Consider the following 24782-nt stretch of genomic DNA (forward strand, 5'->3'; position numbering starts at 1 on the left):
AAACCGCCCTAGCATCTTTGGATGAAAGGCGGTATATAAATTCAATAAATTCAATAAATAATAATCCCAAGCATGCAATCAAACGGGTTCCTCAGAGCTATCTTCTTCTTTAAGGCAGCCTTGAGGGTGGGGGGCAGTTGGGCAATTTTAGACGGGGCACACAGGGGGCCACCCTAGATGGAACCTGCATTTCCTCAGGATGCAGCAAGCTAGTCAGTCAGTGTATGCGAGAGAGAAGAAGGATCATAAAAGCCTACCAAGCCGGGCCAGTTTGCTGCTGCTGCTGTTGGGCGCAAAGAACAACAGTGCATACAGGAGCGGCGGTCGCCGCCAGCCAGGCCACGGGGCGGGCGCGAGCTCCCTTCGCGCCCACGCCCCTTCGGCGGAGGCGCCTCAGGTGCGCGAGCATGTGCAGAAGGGGAGGCCGAGGGCCGCCCTCGCGCGCTGTGCTGGGGAGGAGGAGGGCGGGCAGCCGAGGCTGTATCTCTCGGGCGCAGATCCCTCCCTCCGTCCCTCCTCCCGCTCCTCGTGTCTCCTCCCCCGGCGTTGGGCGGCTGCTGCTGCTGCTGCTTCGAGCGAGCTGCCCTCCCTCTCCGTCTCTCCCTCTCTCCCTCCGCCTCCTCGCGAGCTGGTTTTCTCCTGGCTGTTGCTGCCGCCGCCGCTGCTGCCGGCTGTTTTCCTCCCGCCGCTGTTTCGGCCTGAGAGAGGGGAGAGCGGCGGCGACGTGACGTTTCCCTTTGACACATAAACAAGGTAAGGCGGGAGGGAAGCACTGGCGGGGGGGGGGGGAGGCGGCGGTAGGAAAGCGAAGGGCTGAGTCCCGGGGGTCACTCGGCTGTTCCTCGGCCCCCGACGCGCTCCTGTCCGTCGGAGGCGACGTTGCGGAGCTCTTTCGGCCCGCGGAGAAATGGCAGCGGGAGCTCCGGGGCTGAAACCCGGCCTCGGTGGTGGCTGAGGGGCACAGACCCCTCGCTTCGCCCGCCCCGCTTGAAGAGCGGATGGGCCCGTAGATGGGAAGTCGAGGGACGGAGGTCTCTCTCGGCCCCCCCCCCGCCCCATCATTAGGGTCGACCTCATCGGGAAGACCGGAGTTTTTTTTGGTTGGGGGGGGGAGGGGAGATAATTGGTCTCTTGTCCTTGCACCCGTGTCTTTTCCCCTCTTCACGTTTGTGACCTGGAAGCACGAACAGCGCAAGGCGGGCAAAGGGACGCCGGGCGCAGGCTGGAAAATCCCCGAAGGGACCCCCTTCAGTTGCGTGGGGCGGGGGGAGGGGGAGACCCTGCTCTTGTCAGTGCCATCCCTCCATCGGCTTATATAAGTGTGTGTGTGTAAATGGAAGTCTTCCCGGGTCAGGGGAGGGAGGCTGGGCATAGACTGGCCCTGGAAAGTCCCCTCGGAGTCCTTGCGGGACCCCTCCCTTTCCTCGCCGAGCGATTGTGCAATTGTGTATGCTGCGTGCAAGTGGAGGGGAATGGCAACGGGGAAAGGAAATCCTCTGAGGGATGTGCGATTAAACCAAGGGAAAGCTGGTCTGTCAGGTTTTTTGGGGGGGGGGGTCTGTCTGGGGCTGGAGTGCAGAAACAGTGTCATCTTCTCTCCCCTCACCCCCCCCCCCAAATCTATTTGAATATTTGCGGGATACACGAGTCGTGGTGGTGCTGGGGGGAGACATCGAAAGGAATTGCTTACAAAGCGCAAAAAGGGTATCTGAAAAACACTGTACAGTACAAGAAAGTCGTCCCCTCCCCACCCCCCCTCACCCCCCGCCATCCGTGCTGGCTCGGCTTTGTTGATGGTTCTGGGAAGGGAGGGGATGTGTGGGGTAAGCGAGGCCATCGCCGCCGCCGCTGCCTGGAAGGGAGGCAGCTCCATCCGCGCGTCCCCTGTCAGTTGGGATGGCTCTGCTGGCCTCTCCGCCCTCCCCCGCAAGCCTTTACTTTCAGTTTCTGGTGTCGAGGTTGCCTCCCTTTCCCGGATAAGACTTGCATATGCACATCCTTGGTGGAGCGTCGGTTAAGGTTGCTTCTGTTATCAGAGCGCTTTCCTTCGTGGCTGTGAAAGATAGATTGCCCTCCCCCCCGTTAAACAAAACAAAAACAACCTTGTACCCGCGTGGCTTACAAATATTTTCCATGTCTACGAAGAACGGATGTGGAGCACTGGCCTCTGCACGTGACGGTATTTTAAGGGAGGAGCTGTTGTAAATATGTCCTGACATGTTCTCTTAGCTGTTTGATAGAGGTTCTTTATTAGTCGAGTAGTTCGATGAAGCGATGGCTTGCCTTTGTTGTTGGTGGTGGTCATGGGACCTGAGAGGGAAATCTCACTTCTTCTAAACGACCTAGTACTACTGGTAACTAAAAGGAACCGGTAGTCCTTAGTTTCTGGAAGGAGGTGGGAGATTTGCACCTCATATGTTTGCAACTCTTTTCAGCTGTCATTATTTTGTGGGACTTGTTTCGTGGAAGTACTTGCTCATATCCACATGTTGCTGAAGTAAATTGTAAAGGATTGAGACAAATAAATCATAATGAAAGTGGACCTCCTTACTGTACATTTAAATTATATTTTAAAGGATTGAAATATTTTTTTTGAAATAGATGTAAGATGACAAGAGACTTGAATTTCAAAGTAATTATTAGTAGTTTAGCATGCAGGCTGTGCAAGAGATGTACAGTATCAGCTATAGCATATAGACATACAAATAGTGTTAAATTTCATGACAGTTGTAATTGTGGTGTTGACAATAGAGATCAATGATATTGATCTCTATTTTAATTTTTCAAGTGCTACTGGAATATTTGGATGGAAGAAAATGCATCTGTCACTTAAGGATAGAAGAAGAGAGTTTGGATTTGATATCCCGCCTTTCACTCCCTTTTAAGGAGTCTCAAAGCGGCTAACATTCTCCTTTCCCTTCCTCCCCCACAACAAACACTCTGTGAGGTGAGTGGGGCTGAGAGACTTCAAAGAAGTGTGACTGGCCCAAGGTCACTCAGCAGCTGCATGTGGAGGAGCGGAGACTCAAACCCGGTTCCCCAGATTACGAGACTACCGCTCTTAACCACTACACCACACTGGTTCTCTGCAAAATCATATTCTGCAAAATCATGTGTCAGCATGTGTATAAAATTGTATTGCTGAGGCTGATTTATCAAGCAATTAGAGCAATTTTAATAGAAACTTTAAGTCCAATTTTCTTGTCTTTGTTCATGTGATTCACTTGTTTGCATCTTTTTCTGTTGCTCTTGTGTTTGTATCAGTATATGCTGTTTTTGTTTAAAAAATTATTATTAGTTAAAACAAACCATTATGCACATTATCTGTATACCTTGAGCAGAAATGAACCATAAATTGAGTGTTGGATCCAGACTTACACTTGGGTCCCAACAAAAGCATTTAGTCATGGTATAATTCTTATTGAAATCAATGGAACTTGAATGCAGCCCAGCTTTGGTACAGGAGTGGGACCCTTCTGTCTGGGGGAGCCATCTCTCTCCAGTCCTTGGGACTCTCCCTAGGTCATGCCTCTGACTGGCCCTGCTATTCAACCTCCCCAATTGCTTTACTTGATTGGAATGTGTCCTTGAACTGCGAGGAAGCTTACTTGTTTAGACGGGGTTGGAGAGAAAAGTTCATAGAAACACTGACTTTTGTGCAGCTTGAATGCAGCTTAGTGTAAGGGTTGCATCTGTTATGCTACCCATTCCCCACCCCCACCCATGCAAGTTTGCCCACAGGGAAAAGAGCCCCACTCTTGCTTCCGTAGATACCAGCTAAAATGATAACTTTTTCATCCCAACCACAAATAGCATGTACATATGATGACCTTTAACAGAGAGCAGGACAAGAGTTCTATCTTTCTTCTGCTTCCTGATCTCTGTGGCTTTTGATACCATTGGCCATGGTTACCCTGCTAGACTGGCTCTGTGGCATGGGAACTGGGGGGTGGGGAGGTTGGCGGCGACACAGTATTACAGTGATTCTGGTCCAGCCTTCGGGACAACGTACTGGGAGAGTGCTTTTCAATCACTTGAAAGTTACACTATGAGGTGCCACAGGACACTATTCTGTCTCCAGCACTGCTTAATGTCTGCATGAACCTGCTGCAAGTGGTCTTTGGAGTTTTTGGCCAAGGTACCATCGGTATGTTGATAATACTAATCTCTGTTTCTCTATAACACCTGTGTGGGCCCTGGACTGGTGCCTGGATGCAGTGGTGGGAAGGATGAGGGGGAAAAAATAGACCTTGAATCCTAGCAAGGCAGAGGTATTGGTTGAGTGGCTCCTGTGGCTGAGAAATTGGACACTTGACTGCCCTTGACAGGGTTGCACTCCTCCTGAGGGAGCAGTTACGGTTTGGGGGTGTTTCTGGATCCAGTTTTGTCACTGGAGGCATAGGTAGCCTCCGTGGTTAGAAACACCCTTTACCAGTTGCAACTGGTGCAACTGGACTCTGGGAGAGCTTGACCACAGTAGTTGGATTGGATTGGATTACTACAATGCAGGCTATTGGAGCTTCCCTTGTGCTTGATCTGCAGTTAGTGCAAAGTGCTACAGCATTGTTGTGGACAGGAGTGAGACCCTGACAGCATATAAATCTGTGCTGGTTACCTGTTGCTAAGTTCAAGGTGTTACTATTAGGATTGCCTTACTCTATATATGCTCACTGAACCACTATGATATGCAGAACTGACAATGTTAAAGGTGCCATGCAATACCTGTTCCACACTTGGATATTTTTAGTGTGGCCGCACCTACATTTGGAACTCTTTGCTTATGGACATCAGGTGCCTTTGCTATACTCTTTTTGGCACCTGCTTAAAACATATTTGTTTAGGGAAGCCTAATCAGACATGTGGAAATTATACACATTTTATCTATTTAGCCATTGTTGATTTTAATTCATCTTTTGAATGTTTTATATACTTGTTTGTAACTTTTTTTGCAAACAAATTTAATGTTTTTTTGTGAACCTCTTGGAGGGTTTTTTAAAAATAAAAAAATCAAGCAGCGTGTCTATAGATACTGTACAATTTTCTGAATATTAAAGTAATCATCAGACAGTGTCTGACACTGAAATGCAATTCTCCTTGTGTTATATCCATACAGTTTTGCAATTGTCTTGAAATACATCTTTATTACATTGGTATATCATTGTGGCAGTATTCTTCAGTCTTAGCATACCCAAGACCGACCTTTAATCCCAACCTGTAATATGAGACCCAGTTTACATTATTTATTGCATATGTCTTTCTTTTTCTCTAGGATGATCAGGTGCAAATGAGAATAGCAGGGCTCCTGCAACTTTAACAGCTGTGTAGAAGGGGGAGATTTCAGCAGATGTAACTTGCAGGGATGAGAGATGCTGCACTGCTGAAATTATCTCTGCTCTGCAGCTGTTGGTGGTACAGGAGTCTGATAACTCTTATATTTGTTAAAAACTAAACAACAACAAAAAGGCAACAGTACAGGTGCCACTGGTACAAGCTGCCTTTGATTCCCGAACCACCAATCATCTGTAGGAATGAAAACAATACCTATTAATTTGAATACCCTGCATTTAGAAATGAAAAACAGAAGACTGCAGTGGGCCTTAATTTTTTTATATAAAACCAAATCCAAATATCTATAGTCAACAGGCAGTACACACACTCTCTCTCTCTTTCTCTCTGTGTGTCTTTAAAGTTTCTGTGTGGTTAAGTTTGACCTTGTACATGCAGGGTACATGCTGCTTTCAAGTTTTTACCAAAGATAAGGTACCGGTATATAGCTAATAATGATTCGACTTAACAAAAGAGCTAAAGTCCCACTGTCTTCAAAAAACAAGCTACTGTACTTAACTGTCTTTTGCGGAAAATGAATCTAAAGCAAGGGGAGGCAATGTTATTTCTATCGGTTTTATATAAACCTCAATGTCATTTTCTTTGCTTTTTTGCATGATAATTGTAGCCAGTTTGTCAGCTGGTCATTCTTGGGGAGAAGTCATAATGATGTGTATATGGACTATGGACTTAATTTTAATTTACTCTTTGTTATTTCATTTACATTGTTTTTGTCAGAGATGTGAAATTTCTGGAGATTTTGAATGAGTGAACAAACTTGTGTTTTTTTGTAGAAAAAACTTTCTATGTGGTAGTATCAAACCCTCTGTTTCTTATCTCAAGGATATGAAATTCATTGTTCATATTTTATGTAGTAGTTGCCATGTAAAATACTACCTTGAAATATCTGGTTTGTTGTATTTATGGAATAAAGTATAATTTTTTGGTGGTACGGTGCAATCCAGTTTAGCCCCTTTAAATCCCAGTTGTTTCAGAGGGATATAAAATCCTTTAAATATTCCATGTATAAAACGTTTGTTTTATTTGAACTTAGTTACAAATATACCCAGTGTTTGAAATAGACCTGCACAAGGATGCCTCCTAACAGCCCCAAGCCTATGTATATTTATCCAGCAATAAGCCCTGCTTGGCCTGTAATCTCTGCACATTTACATGAGAGTAAGTTCAGTTGAGCATGGTGGTAGTTACTTCGGAGCAAAAATGCATGTCTTTTGCCAGCTGACAAATAGGAAAAAATAAAATGTGCAAATAGACACACTCATTACTGTGGTAAACAAAAAGGAAGGTCACATTTTTTTTGGCTCAGGACTGTTGAGCAGAAATGAAAAAAAACCTCTTTTTTCAAAGAGAAAAACAAAAATGGAACATCCACATAATGCATTTGTGTAATTATATTATTCCCCCCCCTACAGCTATGTACCTTCCAAGCTGGTATAACATGCATCTGATGAAGTGGACTTTAATCCACACGTTTGTTAGTCTTTAGGGTACCACAAGACTCTTTGAAATTTTACTCTAAATCATCAGTAATGATGAAAAAAGGGCTCTCTCCTACAGAAGCTCATGGCTTTGTTATTCTTTTGCTTTAGCACAGTAACAAAGCCACCCCTCTGAAAATAGCTATACCTTCATTCTGAAAGAAAAAATATTTGAGTGTTCTTTGTCCCCGCTGCCTCACACAGTTGGACCATAAAGAAAAATGTGTGTTCTAACTTTTCTCATCCCTGTCTTGTTTTTAGTATCTTCCTCTACCAATGCAGATGAAAAGTGAAACCTAAAATATTATGCATATATTGATAGCAACACATTGTCATGATTGGTTCTGGTGATTACTGTCTTCCTGTGTAAAACAGGCTTCCACATCTTCAGATTGATGGGGGACTTATGGAGATGGTCCACCATTGGAGACTGATCCACTTGGGTCAACTTGGCTGTTTGGTTTAGTGAGGAGTAGTGTAAAATTAAACTTCCTGAGCAGTGCTGTTGAAAGACTGGCTGAATCTGATGAAGCATGCAGTGGAGTCTGTTTGCAGGCCCATGAGTTGAGTGATGTCAGCAATGAAATCTACCTTTTTGGCCACAATTATATCCCCTGAATCACATCCAGTGGGTTTCTTCTGGTTAGGGAAGGGTCTTCTATGCCAATAATGTTCTCTACCAAAAGGTGAGCCAGTGATGATCTCTGTCCTTTCTTAGTTCTATGCTGTGACTTGAACACAACAATTCTGTTAAGGGTACTGGTTGCCTGATACTGTGAAGGCCACCCCACATACCTTGACTCACATGGATATTAAAGACAGTTAGGAACAACCAATAGATTGTGTAATGTCTCCCTAGAGAGCAGGATAGTGACCTATTAGTCCTTAAGAAGGTAGTGGTTTGTCACTTTCTCAAGAAGTCATCATTATTTGTATTTGGTTTTTATGTAGGTTTGTGTCTCAGCCAGTACAGTTCAACTGTTTATGTTTATTATGAATAATGTCTAGATAAGTGGTTCCCAAATAGCTAAGTACTGTGGATGCCCTGTTTTTAAAAAGCCAAGCCATGGACCCCATATTTTTGAAAATTTTGAAATTTCTATGGTAGTTTTTGTTATGTAAATGGTGCCACAGATCCCCTAGGTGGGTTACATGGACCACCAATTTGGAACCACTGGCCTAGATAATTTAATTTACAAGGCATCTCATAAACACAGGAAGTAAAATAATAAATATAGAAGTATGCAGTGGTGATTTAACTACCTTTAGACTTGTCTGCATCTAGCTTCCCTTTTCCTGGAGAAGCACTGGGAGTATGTGATTGCAGTAGGAGAGTATCTTCATCTTGAGGCAATGCAGGAGTGTTGATAGTAGTCAAATGCTCAGCAGCTTTTGGTGTTGCAGATGCTGCTAATTATGCTGTTTTGCAATGGCTTCAGTTCTTAAATGGGGTAATGAGTCTTTTTCTCCAGTGGTTCAAATCTTTTGTGTCTGTTAAATGCAGAATGTGGTTACTAGGGATGCTACCTCAGCCCTCTAGACATTTTGTTGCTCAGTCCCAAGTGGATTGGTGTTGGTTCTGATTTTGTTTGACATCCATATGAAACTATTGGGTGAGATAATTTGCAGTGTTGGAATGATGCATCATCAACAGGCTGACATCTAACACTATATTTTAGTCACTGAACACCTAGGTGTTTCTATGTCTGTTCAGAATCAATGTCTGGAAGCAGTGCATAGTGGGTCAGGTGGAGGAGGGTACATAGTATGAAATTTAAACCAGATAACTCAGAGGTGGCGATAGTGATAGTATGTCTTTGGAGGGAGTAGCTTTTCCTGTGATGACTTCCGGGTTGTAATTTTTCCATGGGAACAGCCTTGGAGTCTGGCAGGAGTTTTTGATCTGTGCCTAGTTTTTATATACAGGCAATTCCTTATTTGTGCACATTCAGTATTTGTGTGACTGCTGACATGTGTGCCATTTTCTGCACAGCAAGGGCATGGTGCCTCTAAACGCAACCCATGCATAAACGGAAAGTTGCCTGTATTTCCAAGCAAACGTTAATATTACTTTTACTCTATTTCCCCTATAGAGTGCGTGATTTCTTAGTGGAATTTAATGGCTTATGCAAACTGAAGCCTATGCGAGTTACAAAAAGGAATTTAGTCTTCAAAAACTAGTCATGAATAATTTGATGTTGTTCCCACAAATGCTAATTACACTTACTGAGAGAACAGTTGTGTCTGACCTTGAGGGACTCACCTTGGGCTTTACATCACTCGGGGCAACCAGAAGCCATAAAAGGCATCTGATTTGTATCTCTTCTGCTTCAACAGATCTTGTGTAGTGTAAACAGTATGGAGCTTGATAACTTCAGTTCTTTTCCCTTTGAGGGTATTGCTCAGGAAAGGCGGAGAGGAAAACATCTTGTCTTGTATGATATATTGACAAAATTTGATCGCTCAGTCACATTTCAGAAGAATCCAGGATATGGGTTAATAACCACTCTGAGTCCCAGCTGCAGGGATCATTCCTTGCTAAGACTGAGACTAACTGTAGAGGAAGAAAAAGGAACATAGCATGCTTTTCCAGCAGTATGTGAAGTTGTCCCTCAGGCTAAGGAATCCAATAGGCTCTTGTATTCAGATCTTTACCTACCTACTGATAGTCTGATCGTATTCAAGTATACTAAAAAAAAAAGTCAGTTTGAGTTCAATGGGGCTTACTCTGTGCATATCACATGCTAAGATTCCAGCACAGAAGCCACCTTCTCCAAGTTTCTTTCTGAGTAGCGCTTGGAAGCACATGCTTTTGAAATTGCTATTTCCTCTTTAGGAGCAGATTTTGCACAAATACAGTGTAGCCATAACTATCTCCTCAGCTAATTATCCATGCAAACTATTAAGCAGTCCATTAAAAATTAAGCATGCCTTCAAAGAATCATCCTTTGTTGCTTCAGTCTTCCTGGCCTTACAACTCCAGTCATGCTATAGATAACTAGAGCTTCATTAACATGTGACCCCAAAATTTTGGGTCCTTTCCAAACTGATGCCAAAGTTTTGTGCTAGTTTTGTGCCGCCAATCCTACATTTTGTGCTGCCCCCAAACTGAGTAATTGACACTCAAACTGGGGCCAAAAGGTTACCTCAAAATACATTACTGTATGTTCACATTAGGAGCTTAGAACACAGTGAGGTAATTTCCCCCACACTACATTTCAGGCCACATTTGCATGGTGGTGGTGGTGGTGGTGGTCACATCAGAGATGGGGCAGATATGTTTTCACCCAACATGGATGATGATTTGGGTTCCCTAGCTGTTGCAACTCCCTCAGAACTCACATTAAGCTGTCACCTGTGCATGTGTGACAGCTGCTAGCATAGCTGTCAACTTTTCCCTTTTCTTGCGAGGAATCCTATTCAGAATAAGGAAATTTCCCTTTAAAAAAGGGAAACTTTGATAGCTATGGCTGCTAGAGTATTTCACATTACTGCTTGCTTCTCATTCGGTTTTATAGCTGGATTAAAGCTGGTTTGAGATAAAACATATCAAACAACATTATTTGTTAATAAACTACAGGATTGATATAAATTGTGGCGAATGTGTGAATGCAGCTTCAAAAACTAGCAGTTTGAATGCACTGTATTATTATAATATATTATAATATATACTATCAGAGTTATGTTATTTTAGTTGTTTCTCTTTCAAAGTAACGGAAAGTGACTTACATTAAAAGATGCATGTGGAAAAAACAGTAATGTGAACATATGCTAGGTGTAAGCATCTCTCTCTTGACTTCAAACGTACTTCCCAGAGAATGGGTCATCTTTAGGCACCTGATTAAGAAGATATGTACGTACCCAAATGGCAAAACTGTTGAAAACAAATTATCTGCTGGTTTTTGTGTGTGTGGCATTTTGTCAACTTCTGTTGCTGAGATAGCAAGTAATCTGTTTTTTTAATGTATCCCCTGTGCTTGTTGCTGGTTTGGAAATTTGATCTATTTTAAAGTAGTATGTATTTTTTAAGAGTGAGAAAGCTATTGGAATATCAGGAAATGTGTGAATTTTATCTCTCTTTTTTTCCTTCCATCTTACTATGTTTTTAGTAGAGGGGAAAATTGTGTTATTATTTATTTATAAAAATATTTATATACTGGAGTATTTTAAAAATATATCACAGCAGTTTACAACAATATAAAAACAAAATCAAACATTAACATCATAAAAAGTTAAAAGCAAATTAAAAGCAAAAAGAAATTAACAACAAGCATCAGTAGACCATTTTTGGGGATGTACCCTTAATTGCCTGCCTAGGCTATTCCTGGCAAAATCGAAAAGTTTTCAGCAGGTGTTTAAAAGTTGGCATAGAAGGTACCTGCTGATGTGAACAAAGCTACTTAAGTTGTACTCCCCCTACCTTCCAGCATGTGTCAGAGGAAGAGATCAAAACTATCAGCTTCCAGGTTTAAACTAACCACCACTAACTACGTAGACCTGCAATTAGTTTAAATTGTGGTTTATTCAAACAAGACAAGACAACAAAGCCTTGTAGAAACTTAAAGACTTTTGTGGGCTTTTGTGGACTTCAGATGTACTTTATGCAGTGCTTTTTTCTGGGGCGACGCAGGGGTACGCATACCCCTAAGCATTTTGTAAATCTTTGAACTTTTGTCCATTTACTGTATTTATTTTTCCAAATTTGAACTATAAAATGGTGATTTTCTTGAGTCAAAATGAGAGTACCCCTAAACATTTTCTTTTAGAAAAAAAGCACTGACTTTATGAAGTTTTATCCTGAGTTACAGGTAGGGTGTGTGTGTGTGTGTGTGTGTGTGTGTGTGTGTGTATACACACATACACACATCTCTGTGAGACTTTCTGGATGGATATCGTAAACAGTAACGTCAGAGGAAAACAGAAATCATTCCCCACACCTTTCTGAAAACAGTGACTCAGAGGCTGTCACAAAATGCAAGATTCAGTCAATCCCACTATTGTTTAATTCTGGGCACTTTTCTTTTCACAGTTTTACATACACAGTTCTGCACTGTACGTAGGATTCAAACTTAAGCAGGAATATCCCATTCAAATTTGATGCTAAATGCTTGGTCATTAGAGTTCTTTATCAGTAACCCCTTCATTGCTTCTAGAAGTACCCAACTGTCGTGAGTTTGTCAGGAGTTTGTGGAGGTATGATGGAGAGTGCGGTCTGACCCTGAAGAGTGGGAGGAGCTTGAGGAGTGAAAGCTTTAAGACACTGGAGAGGGTCCAAGTAGGGTGGTGGTCATGGATTCTGAATCCCAAGAGACATCTGATCCAGCAGAGGATCCCAATTGGTTAGTGGGTTGAGAGTTGCTCATGGAAACTCTCAGAAGTCCCTCCTGTTACCACTGGGACACGCACCCCCTTAGCTTCTGCTGCTGAGGAGCGCCTTCCAGTGCCTCCCCCTTCAGGGAAGGGAGCTAGGAGTAAATATGGTGCCAAGCTGGCACCTTCCTCATCTCTGTCACATAGAACACAGGGACATCAGTGTTCACAAACCTCAGCTAGCCAGCCCATGAGGAGGAATGCCCATTTGCTTGCCACGATAAATGATGTACAGCAGGCATTCCTTCATTTAAAAGGAAGGTGTAGGGAGCTTGTTGCTTGCTGGTTCAATGTCTTAGCTCTTGCCTAGCAATGCCTTTGACTTCTCATGTAACTTCTGATCCTTGCAACTTGGCACTTTCCTTGTGTACCATTCTAATCTCAAAATAAAAGCAGGACAAGAACCTTGCAACGGGTTACACTTTTTTGTTCCTGGTCTGGTGAGGGACGATACACACTAAATTCACCCTTTCCAGCTCTTAGCGGGCTCCTTTTAGCTGCTCTCCTTAAGTGCTTTTGGTTTTCAGTTTAAGATCTCTTTAAAAATATTGAAGTTAAGATCTCAACATTCTGATTTGTAGTGAGCCCAAGGTGTTTTTTCAAAAAAGTTTTGTAACCAAAGAATTGTGCAAGATTACTTGTGCAAGGCAATAGGCTATGTCATTGCTACTGAAAGTGGTGGTCCATGGACCAGTGACAGTTCACAAGGCATTGGTTGCCGGTCCAGAACAACTCTGCTGCCGCCCTGGCTGGCTGGCTGGGAAACTTCAGGGACCAAATATGATACTAGTCCCTGGCATATTGGGGTTGGGGGAAATGCCATCCACTACATCAGATAGTCCAGTGCTTCTCAAACCATGTGTCTTCTCATATATACCCTCTAAAATGTATCACAGAGGAGCTACTTTATTCCACAAGATTGCTAGAAAATATTTTGGGATGTGTAAACAAACTGGTCATTACATAGCAATGTTGAGGACTTCCCAAATAATTCATTATAACCAGATTTAATACAATTCTTGTTGTTGAATTTTGTAGAAGGGCAGTCACCCTCATTAACTATATAATTTTATTAATTTGTCAGATATGGAATCAAGAATTGCAACAGAACACTATAAGTTCAAAATCTGGATCTTAATTGTACAGGAAGAAAGTGACTGTGAAAGTGAGACAGAAAAGAGAAATTTAGATACATGTTATTTGGGAGTTGGGGAACTGAACTGGAACAGTTCATTCTGATTAATGTATACTTGTGGAATTGTATAATGCAGTATTCTTAAAATTAGTGAAATCTGCATACTTATCTAACCAACTGAAACATAGTTGTAAAATAATGTTTCCACACAGACATTATTATTATTATTATTATTATTATTATTATTATTATTATTTGTTTTGTAAAGTAGGTGTCTGCTGTGGGGACATTGAGGGTGTCCATATGGAGGAGAAGCAGGATAGGTGATAGTCTTTACTAATTGTAGTATGTTTCATAACCCTGAATTCCCTTAAGCAAGAAGTGTACATATACAGTGGTACCTCAGGTTACAGACGCTTCAGGTTACAGACTCTGCTAACCCAGAAATAGTACCTCGGTTTAAGAACTTTGCTTCCGGATGAGAACAGAAATCGTGTGCCAGCAGCGCTGTGGCAGCGGGAGGCCCTATTAGCTAAAGTGTTACTTCAGGTTAAGAACAGTTTCAGGTTAAGAACAGACCTCCGGAATGAATTAAGTTCTTAACCTGAGGTACCACAGTACAACTTCATGCATGCTACCAAGGAATATGCCTGGCAGTAAAGGGTAGTGCACAGACACTAGCCCTGGGCCTGCTGTGACAGGAAATTGTCTTGCACAGCATGCTTCTCCTCTAGTCAACACAGTAAACTGTCAGATTGGACAACAGTGGGAAGGATGTGCTAACAGGCTTCGTGGGAGCCTCTTGGTCATCACCTTTAATTGCTTCAGCAGCAAGAGACAACTAGCTTCTGCTCCTGAAGCCAGTAGGTGAGGAGAATTGGGTTCAGAAGAAATTCCTATTTCACCTGCTCTTTCTGAGCTCAGGTTTGCTTTCCCTGTTCCTTTTTAATACAGAGGAGACAGCCTCTCTTAGCTGCTGACGCAGTTGCAATGGGGGTGGCAGGGATTTGTGTTGGGAGTCCTTTATTCTTCCCTTTTGTAAATGACAATCTTTGTAATTAGAATTTCATTGAAGACAGTGTGTTTGGTATTAAAGTATTTTAAAAATATGTAAGAATATAGGGGAAACCTTATAAAGTATATCAGTAGTAGATCCAGCTCAGCGCTCTACACCAAACAGTAGCTAGATAAGATTGCTTGGTTTCATGTGCACAGGATATGAATAATTTGGCATTTATTTATTGAAAAGTCTGCAGGTCAGGTCGTAGCTACTGTATGACTTTAATAAAAGCAACAATTTATGAATATGTAGCTCCTGAAATAATAACAAAGCAGGCTAAACAAGGGTAGCTGAAAATTGAAGTAATTCTGTATAGTTATTGCAGGGGAATGAGTTCTCCTCATAAGTATAAACTTTGGAACTGTCATATGATAGCAAACAGAGGCAGGCTTCCTCAGCCTTGTGCCCTCCAGGTTCAACTCCCATCATCCCTGACCTTTGGCCATGCTGGCTGTGGCTGATGGGACTTCTTGTCCAAAACATATGGAGGCCACCAGATTAGGGAAGGCTACGTTTTACAAATGACAGCTGTATTATTTGATCATATTAGTGTCAACCAATGCCCTACTTTCATGTACAGTTGTAACACATTTCTATAAGCAATAGCATTAAAAATAGTTGCATATACCAATGTTTTTTCTGCTCCCTCTTTTAGGATTTGTGGCACCAGAAGGGAAGAACTTTGATTTTGCAAATATTCTACTTGGTTTACGAAGTTCCTGTATCTCAAGCTTTCTGTGTTACCAGTTAACATCACTGAGAAGATTTACATATTTTGCTACTAGCCTTCTAATCTTCCCAGGGAATGCACCATGACATCAGCAGCAGTTGACAGTGGAGGCTCAGGTCTTGAGTTTGACAGCAATGGAGTACAAATTCAAGGCCAGGTCAGAAAATGATGTACAACCTTTCTTCATGTGATCTTTGTAAATGCTAATTGTGGATACAAATGAAACATGTAATGGGAGAGGATCATGCCCTAGATCATGCTCAGAGAGAAAAGAGAACTGTTGTGTCAGATGGATTACAGGTTTTGACTTGGGGGAATGTGCCTTAGAGCATTTATTTGAATGTAAGTGCTAGATTCATTAAAATAACTTGGTATTTAGAACAGTCCCTGAAGCCATATGCGGGCTATGAGAATTACTGCAGTTTTTGAAAAACAAGGACTTGCCTACCTTGCTTCCAAGATAAGTTGGTAATTACACACATCTGTTAAAAACATTCAAATACGTGGGCAAGGTAAAGGAATGAGCAGTGATGAAAAGCCCAGATCTGAGCTACATGTTTATCACATTGAAACGGATAGGTCTTTAAATTGTGCAACTTTGGACTAAACCCTTAATGTCATTTCTAATTATTTCTGCAATACTGTCACTTCTAGTTATTTCTGTAATAATATATCTTGGTAAGTGCCAAAGTTCATGGAAATGATAGGCCGCTTGTTAATTAAATGCAACAATGTTTGCATACTGTGGCTCATGGTGTGTTTCTGATGAGCCTTGCTTTAGTGGTTGATACATTGTATCTGTCTCTATCCCTCTCTCCACCCCATTCTGCCTACAGATATACCCAAATTTATTTGTAATCCTTTAAATACATACTTTTTATTTAATATTCTATGAAAGACATCAAGTCACTAAAGGGAAAATGGAAGGGATTATTTGGATTAGGATGGCAACACATTCTCTTACTGTGCTCTACAGGAGAACGAGCCAGTCTCTGAATATCCAGCAGTGATTGTAGAGCCAGTACCAAGTGCCAGAGTCGAACAAGGATATGCTGCACAGATCTTTGTTTATGATGATGAAACTTACCTTCTTCAAGATGTTGCAGAAGAACAGGAAATCGAGACAGAAACTGTGAAAACAGGTAAACCTCTTTACTTACTTTTTTTTTTTTTTGCTAAGGATGCAAACATTAATCAGCTGGTATGCATCACTACTGTTTTAATTGCACATTATGATTCCCCCTTCCATTTAATGGGAACAGCTAATGAAAAGGAGATGGGGAGGAGGCAGGTCACTTGAAGGGGAAAATTTATATATATATGCTCAACCAAGTAACATCATTATTATATCATTTTACAATGCAAGCAAATTATATGGATACAGGGTATCATTCCCAAGCATAGCAAAAATTGAATATGTAAGATTCATTAGTGTGATGAGGTTCCAGCTTTCTCAAAGCAATCTGAGTTTGGCAGTGCTATACTCTTCCTCCTTTGCCAGTTACCGTTTCTGCTGCAATTAGTAGATCGACTGCCATTTCCAGATCTGATTCAGGAACTATACCTTTCAAATAATTCCATAATAATACAGTTAGTGGAAAATATCCTGTCTTTAGGCTCTGCACATTGCACAAATGTGCTAACTTATCTTTCCTGCATAAAATCTGAATAAGCTTAGGATATACTTTTCTTTACAGTTTGTATACCAGTCTAGTAGATAGCTTGCCTCTTAGGGTAAAATTTATGAGGTTTTCCTTTTAATAATGAAAACAATGGCTATCAGGCCAACAGTACTCATTTAATCAGTGTCAATATGGTTCAACCTGCTTTTGGAAGAGGGCAAGGGAAGGGGAGGTTGAAAACTAGTTGGTGTTACTATGGTAGTAACTACTTCCCATTCCCTTATGACATGAAATGAAAATGCCAAATACGAACTTTTAACTATGTGGAGATTTGCACTTTTATAAAGAAAGTGCTAAAAACCTGTTTCCTTTGGTATCCTCAATACACCTTCATTTATGCTTTTCAATGCGTAAGCAAGACTTAAATTAATAACTCAATGTATTGGTTAAAATACATTGGTTAAAAGCAACATTGGTTAAAAGCAAGGCAGTGAATTTATTAGGACTATAAACTAAATTGTAACAAGATATTTTTAATCTTCATTGCTCTCTGATTGATTTTTAGCACTGCAAATATACTTTATGGGGAAGAAAGTTCCACTGGCATTTGTGGCTTTATTTCTATATTATGCTTCTGATTTAAATGTGCTAAAAGACTAGTGTACTCATAGAAAGTATGGCTGGCTTATAAATCTATTTTGACTTAGTACAATGAGTAAATAAATCTGCATTTATTTATTCATGAGTGAATTTATAAATGGCCAGCATTTTAAAAAATTGTGTAACAATGTACAATAAAATTCTTATAACATCATAAAATACAAAACGAATGACCAACACTGAATCAAATTAATTCTTTATAAATGCTTAACCAAAGAAATGCAGGTGTAATGAAATATCAAAAATATAGGTACCTGCCTGATTTCAATTAGAACAGTGTTTTATAGTACTGATGCTACTATGCTAAAACTTTTTGTAGAAATGAAATGTTTAGGTTAATTTGTGATAACTGGAACAGTCAGGAAGGATTTTCCAAGTGACTTCTGTAATCTGAGTGGTGTTTAAGGTACAAGGCGCTCTTTCAGGTAACTTGGATCTAGGTTGTTTAGGGATTTGTAAACTAACAGTAATACCTTGAGCTTAGCTTGGGAAATGTACAGTGGTACCTCGGGTTACATACGCTTCAGGTTACAGACTCCGCTAATTGCCTCGGGTTAAGAACTTTGCTTCAGGATGAGAACAGAAATTGTGCTCCGGTGGCACAGCGGCAGCGGGAGGCCCCATTAGCTAAAGTGGTGCTTCAGGTTAAGTACAGTTTCAGGTTAAGAACGGACCTCCGGAATGAATTAAGTACTTAACCCTAGGTACCCCTGTATTGCCATTAGTAAGATTTGGATTTGTTCTAGTTCAACAAAGTACCAAAAATTTAATATCTGTTTAATTCCTTTCACTTAGTCGTGTGATCAATTATGGTCTCTTGATGGAATAAAAACACAAGAACTGCTTGCTGGATCAGGCCAATAGCCCATCTGGTCCAGCATTCAGTTCTCACAGTGGCCAACCAGATGCTTGTGGGAAACCAGCAAGCAGGATTCGAGCAGAAGAGCACTCTTGCCTCCTGTGGTTTCCAGCATCTGGCATTCAGAAGCATTGCTTGTGGATCTTCACCAAAATGGCATACTCCAGATTCCACAGTTAGGTGAGATTTGTAATTTACTCAAGATCCAGCAACAGTGGCAGACTTTGGGTATTATGGTGTCTTGCGCAAGGCCAAAATCCCACTCCCAAAGGCAGGTAAAGAGGCACCCAGCTTTGAGAAGGAGGATCCAGTCAGAGCCTCACACCTCCTTCCCGAAGTCCAGCGCCTTGCTTACCAGGATTTGAGCTGGCATCCCCTTGGCTCAGCTCCTGGTGTGTGCGCACCACTCACACAGTCCTAAATCCACCCCTGCCAGCAGGCCTGGTCCCAGCCAACACTCTCCTCGTCCCATCATGCAACATGCCATGCTAATTTCAAAAATTCCTGAGACATAAAGAGGAACTTGTGCTATGATATGGAGAGGATGCTGCTAGAAATGAGGTAGAGAGAAAAATAGCTATATGAACTAGCCATGCACAACTCTAGATTGTGCCCTTGGACTGGAAGACAGAGGCAGCACACCTTTGAATACTAGTCATTAGGGAACAGCAGTGGGAAAGGGCTGTGGCACTTGTGTCCTTCCCAGAGGTATCTGGTTGGCTAGTGTGGGAAACAGGATGCTAGACTAGATAGGTCTTTGGTCTGATACAACAGGGTTGGCCTTTAAAATATCTCTCTTCCCGTCCCTAAAGTTCCATCACTTTAGTTCCTGCTTTGAGGTAAGCTAGTAAGAATCCTGAAAAACACGCTTGAAGGAAAATACTTCCTTCTATCTATAACAGCTACTATTGTGCTTCACTTAGGTCAAATGGTGTCACCAATTTCTCAGAGTAGATTTCTTCTGCATGAAGCAAGGTTATAGGTTCTGACATAACTATGGCCAGCATTTAAAGAACTGCACACCCGAGAGCCTTTCAGCTTCTCAAGCAGCACTTCTGCATGTTGTATTGCAAATTTATTATGAAACTGAGAGGGAAATATCAAAAGTAGTTTGTGATATGGCATGGAGTGGGTGGCTCCTTTTCAAAGAAATACATTCCTTTGAAATACTGGGTGTGTACAAATGGTATGCTTGGGGTTTCTTTTTTTTCTATAGTAGGCTTTCTAAAAATAATTATGTTTGAACCTTAAGTGGGTTTATAAAAGTTCTTCCAAAAGTTAAAAATGTATTTGAACGTACTGTTTTATTGTATAGAATCATAGAATAATGGAGTTGGAAGGGATCCCGAGGGTCATCTATTCCAAACCCCTGTAGTGCAATCTACAGTGCAATTGTAGTGTAGTCTAATCCCCCTGCCCACAGCCATCCCTACCTAGGTGGGCTTGAACTACCAACCTTCTGGTTAACAGCCAGATGCACTGATCCACTGTGCCACTGGGGGCAATAAAGGAGTATTCTGTAGTACACGCCCAAAAGACATGTTCATATTAGAACATGGACAGTAAAAAAATCGTGAGGCATTAAAACACAATCTGCTTTTAAGGTTTGAGAAACAATCTTTAAAAATTATATTAGTGTTTTCCCTTTTGAATACTGAACATAATCAAAGTAACGGCTTGATGCAGTGAAACATACCTGCCTACTTGAAGCTGTGGGCTTACATAGAACTGAGAATCATGAATATCTCAACAAACAGGCTGGCACCTTAAGACTAAAAGATGAGTTGAAGCTTTCATGGAAATCTTAATCAGGGAAGAATGAAGCGCTTTTGTGAGTTACAGGTATGGTTTGGATGCAGGGGATTGTAAACATTGAGGACAGAGGGAAATGAAATGCAGAAAGCAGATGGTAAAAATTGGCATGTATCATTGATAATACATTGGCACAGACATTCTGACAATAATATGCCAATTAACACTTTTAGTGTGATAAAAATCCATTGTCCTGATTCAGCAATGAACTTCATGATGAATTGCAATTAATCAGATTCATGCTGCTGTTTCACTCCAGTATGGTCTCCTTAAAAATTAGTTATTAACTTTCCTGTGAAACTGAAGTGTTCCACCACTGGTTTTTTACTATTTCATTTTTGATTATGATTTGTCTTGATTTATTCTTTTGCATTCAAAGCTTTCCTGGATAATATGAAATAATTGTGAGTAGAGCTTATTTAGAGGCTCAGAAGGCAAATATTTTTCTGACATACAAAACTTAGGCCCTTTACTTTTTTGCCATTGATATAATTGTTCCTGTCCTCTCCTCTGACTCCCTTTTATTTTTGAGTCCTAGCAAAGAAAGTCACAAGTTCAGGACAAGTAGTCAAGCATGTTTTTAACTTCTGTTCTTCTGTTATTTCGTTAATTTAATTTGAACATGGAACTTATTATTGGAACATTTGTTGGTTTGAGTGTAAATGAGCACACTTGATGCTTGAGTTGTTGAATAATAAATATAAATTCCAATTCTATTAGTATTTTGTGCTGAGGGCAAGCTGTTATTTTAAATTCCTTTGTCGTCATCACTAATAGGAGGATGTACATATTTCTCTTAAAGAATTCAGTGGTTGAGATCCAGTGATCATGTGAGCTGAACTCAGCTCATGAAATGCTTCTACTGGAAGAAAGTGGTGGTAGGATGACAGTTTTTGCTGTTATCCGAATGGGGAAACTTTCTTCCTAAAGTGAAGTAAATGTAGTTTGCAGCTTCTTGGAAAATGTCTTAAGTAAAGATATTCTAGCGTTTGGCTTCCTATTTGGGGAGGAGTTCATATGGAATGCAACTCTCTGCTTTCTCATTAATTGTGCCAGAATTGGTGTCAATTTGATATTTTCAGAACAATGAGATGGGAGTGGTGACTTATTTTTGGGATGCCATTCTTCTCCTGTGTTTTTCACATTGCATCAGAAATCCTCCCTGTGGAATAAACAAACTTTTACCTTTTTAAATGAATATTATTGCCACAGGGAGGTAGAAGACCTGCATGAATAATGGAGATCTAAAGCAAGAGCACCTCCTTTAGTTACTTCATGATGGGGGAATAAAATTGATCCAGAACAGTGTTGGTATGTATAGCTTTTTGGTAATATTATACATAAATGAAGAATGCATTTTTAAATCAGGGGTGGTATAGCTCTAGAAAAGCCCTTAATCCCTTTCAGCAAAAAGTGTTAACTTGTATATTCTAAAAGAAACTTCTTTCTTTTTCAGATTACTACTTATACCACTATTATGGAAAGCTAATCTTATAACTACTTCAGACTTTCATTTGTTTGCCACTTACATAAACACAAATTTCAAATATCTTCCTCTAGATTTTTCAACTTCCTGTTTAAAAATAACAATGATTTTATGGTTGATGTAAATAACTGATTGCCATCTGCAACATCAAATCAAACCTTGTAGTAGTGGACAGTTTACTGTATTATGTTTATATATCAGGATCCTACTCTAAAGAATCTTTCAAGTTAATTTTTGGACTACTGGTGAAATATGTGATTTAAACCCTTTAATCTGGAAATCTTGCTCTTCATGCTAATTTTGTTTCTTCACAGTCAAGATTTTTAAAATAGCATTACAAAAATATGTTTGTACCCTTGATCCTTGGGGGCTCTCAGAGAGCTCACTGCTGCATCAGTTCTCCCTGCCTCTTCTTGTTTCTGTACCATGGTAAACCAAGGTTTGGCTTAAAGTGTTCTTTAAGTGGTTAACCTGTATCCTTAATCAGGAGGTGTAGCCAAGGTTTCTTCAGTTACAAAACCTAGGTTTGACAACACACTAACCCAAACCTAGGTTAGTTGTCATGCTGTGCTAAGTTACAAGGACCAGGGAGGACAAAGTAACTGCTCCTTCCTCCCTGGAAGAGCACATGTTCTCACTAAGCTGTAGTTTGGCTTAGTTTTATGTGTGAATAGCACACCTGGGTGTGCTAATGCAACTGAATTAGTTTATTATTTATTAAATCTATATTCTGTCCTTTCTCTCAGATGGGTCCAGGGCTGCAAACAATAAAGAAATAAAGACACTGGATTCTATCTTGATGACTGAAAAATTTTCAGGAAGCTGGAGTTCAATTCTGGCCTCAGCTCTACCAAGCCACATTAGCACCAAATTTGTGCTGTTTAACTGCAACAGTCCTTCTGCCTGTTACTGAACACTTAAAAGTGTAGAACCAAATGGGATTGAGACCATAAGGGAATGTAGCATCCTCCCAGTTTTTGTTGGTATAGATCTGTGGGTATTGCATCCTGTCTGCGGACAAACGGCGGCTCCCTCAACCTATAGAGCAAGATGAGCGCGCAACCCCCGAGCCTGCGACTGGACCTAACAGTCGGGGTACCTTTACCTTTTTACCCCTGATTTAATCCTAATAAATAGAAGCAGGCAGCAGTACTGATAACAGCAGTGTGTATATAACCTTACAGCCTATGTTTCCTCTGAAATGTCATACTGATTTCAGTATCTTTCAGATAAATGTGATTTGGATCGCAGCTATCATCTGCTCGAGTTCTACTTGTTGCCAAATTTTGAGAAGTGGTTTTTGTAATGTCAGCTTGTTATTCACCATGACTTTATTGAATGTCTATTAGTTATAATAGTTTGTCCTCTAATTTGGTTGTGATATGCTTATGGCACATCGTTTATAGTACAGTACATGCTTATAAGAACATAGTTTAAAGAAAAGAAATTGTGGGATAACCAATCACTTCCATTTCTGCCTGCACATTACTGGTTGAAACTGGATCACAGAGAAGTTTGCCATTTGCAAGACAACTACTTGCATCCTAATGGACAAGGTGGGATTCATCAAGGGCCGTGTGACAACTTATGCAAGGCCTCTGAAATGGAAGGGGGTGCGGAAATGACATTCCTCCTCTTTAGCAGCTCTGCTTATGAATAAACTTTGAGCTTAAGGAAAAACTACACAATGTGGTTGAGATCAGGGCAGCAGTTGCTCCGTTGACAGGACCGAATGCATTTCAAGCAAAGCCAGTCGGGTTGTCCAAAAAGACTTCGGGTGCCTTTGCCCTCTAATTTCAGAGCTCCTTTTAAGGCGGCTTTTTCGGGACTCCGCAGGAACCAATGCAAGGCTGCTCTTCTCACCGGAGAGAAGACAGGGCGCTATCTCCATTCCTCAAGCGGTATCTTGGAGAAAGAGAGAGAGGCGTCGTTCATCTCGGAGGGGGACGCGCGGGAGGCTGGCGAAGAAGTGGCAGAAGGAAAAGCGGCTCTGGAGGCGGCGTCGATTGCCTTGAGCCGCGGGCACCTACTTTCTGTTGGCATCCCTGCCACCTAGTTGCATGGAAGATAACGGAAGAGGAGAGAGATTTTGCCTTCCTCCAGCTGGACCGACTGAAGTGGGATCCCTCCGACCCAAGAAGAACGGCATCTCGTCGTGACTGTGGGAACCGACTCCTGTCCCTGCTGTAGAATGGGAGAGCAGAGGAGGGGAGGAGGGCGAGAGGGAGAGCGAGCGAGCGCCCGCCCGCCCGGCACTTCCTGTCTGCGAGGCTGGCGGCGGAAGGATCGTGTGCGCCCCGCTTGAGGAGGAAGCGCTGCCGCTGCTGCTGCTTCGCCGCCGCCGTTGTTGCCGCTACACGCGCGGGGGGAGGGAGGGAGGGAAGGAAGGAAGCCGAGCGGAACCTTTTGCGTGGCTGGCTGGCCGGGCGCGGGAACGAGCGCGCGGAGATAGATCCGGCCGAGGCGCCCTTCGGGTTGGCTCGGCTCTTAACGCGTTCGGGGCGGGCGGGATCGCGCACGCAGGCGCGCGCCGACCAGCCGCGGGGGCCCGCGCGCGCGCGCGGCCGAGCGCCAGGGAGCCCCTGCGGGTCAATGCGAAGCCGCCGCCGCCGCCGCTCGCTCCAGCGGCATAAACATGGCGACTTCCCTGCATGAGGGGCCCACGAACCAGCTCGACCTGCTCATCCGCGCCGGTAAGCGGCGCCGCGAAATGGCGGGGCGGGAGCGGGGTGCTTGGTAGAAGAGAAGGGAGGCGCTGGGGGGGGGGAGAGAGAGACGCGAAGGGCGGGTGATGCGGAGGGAGGCGCGCACGCCGCTCGCTCGCTCTTCCCGGGGGCGGCACTGGCGCCGGAGTAATGGAGGAGGAGGGCGAATCCAGGAAGTGATCACCTTGGCGTGCTGGGCGCGTTAGCAACCTGACCGCGCTGCGCCCGGGGCGAGCGGGCAGTGGTTGCGGGCGGCGTGCTTTGGGCGCTGCTGTTGCGGCGCCGCCGCCGCGCTTCTTTTTGCAGCCCGGGACCAGGAAGAGCGTGTGGCGATTGTTGCGCTTGTCCTCCCGCCAAGCAGCGAGCCACGCCGCGCTTCCCGAGCAGGGAGAGGCGGCTCCCCTTGCAGCGCCTTTCCTTCCTGGTCCCCAACAATTGTTCCCTTGCGCCGAGGTGCCTCTGGCGGGTGCAGGAGCCACGACGGGCTCAAGGTCCTCATTTTTTGGGGAGGCGCTTCTT

The 24782-nt window shown here is 42.6% G+C and overlaps 1 protein-coding gene across 4 annotated transcripts in view; it reads left to right on the forward strand.

Moving 5' to 3' along the window:
• The first annotated feature begins 380 nt into the window (after window positions 1-380).
• The window catches only part of ELF2 (E74 like ETS transcription factor 2), a 39839-nt gene continuing 15437 nt past the window's right edge, over window positions 381-24782 (forward strand). The window contains exons 1-3 of one of the 4 annotated variants that reach the window (XM_083571372.1): window positions 381-753; window positions 15045-15276; window positions 16096-16261. In XM_083571372.1, the coding sequence (XP_083427498.1) occupies window positions 15202-15276; window positions 16096-16261 (241 nt within the window). In that variant the 5' untranslated portion in view covers window positions 381-753; window positions 15045-15201. Of the gene's footprint in view, window positions 754-13602; window positions 13653-15044; window positions 15277-16095; window positions 16262-23933; window positions 24252-24394; window positions 24755-24782 lie in introns of those variants that run through there. The other 3 variants (XM_083571373.1, XM_083571374.1, XM_083571375.1) reach the window with 3 other exon arrangements.

The sequence above is a fragment of the Podarcis filfolensis genome (genome assembly GCF_964270895.1).
Source record: "Podarcis filfolensis genome assembly, chromosome: 9".
NCBI lineage: Eukaryota > Metazoa > Chordata > Lepidosauria > Squamata > Lacertidae > Podarcis > Podarcis filfolensis.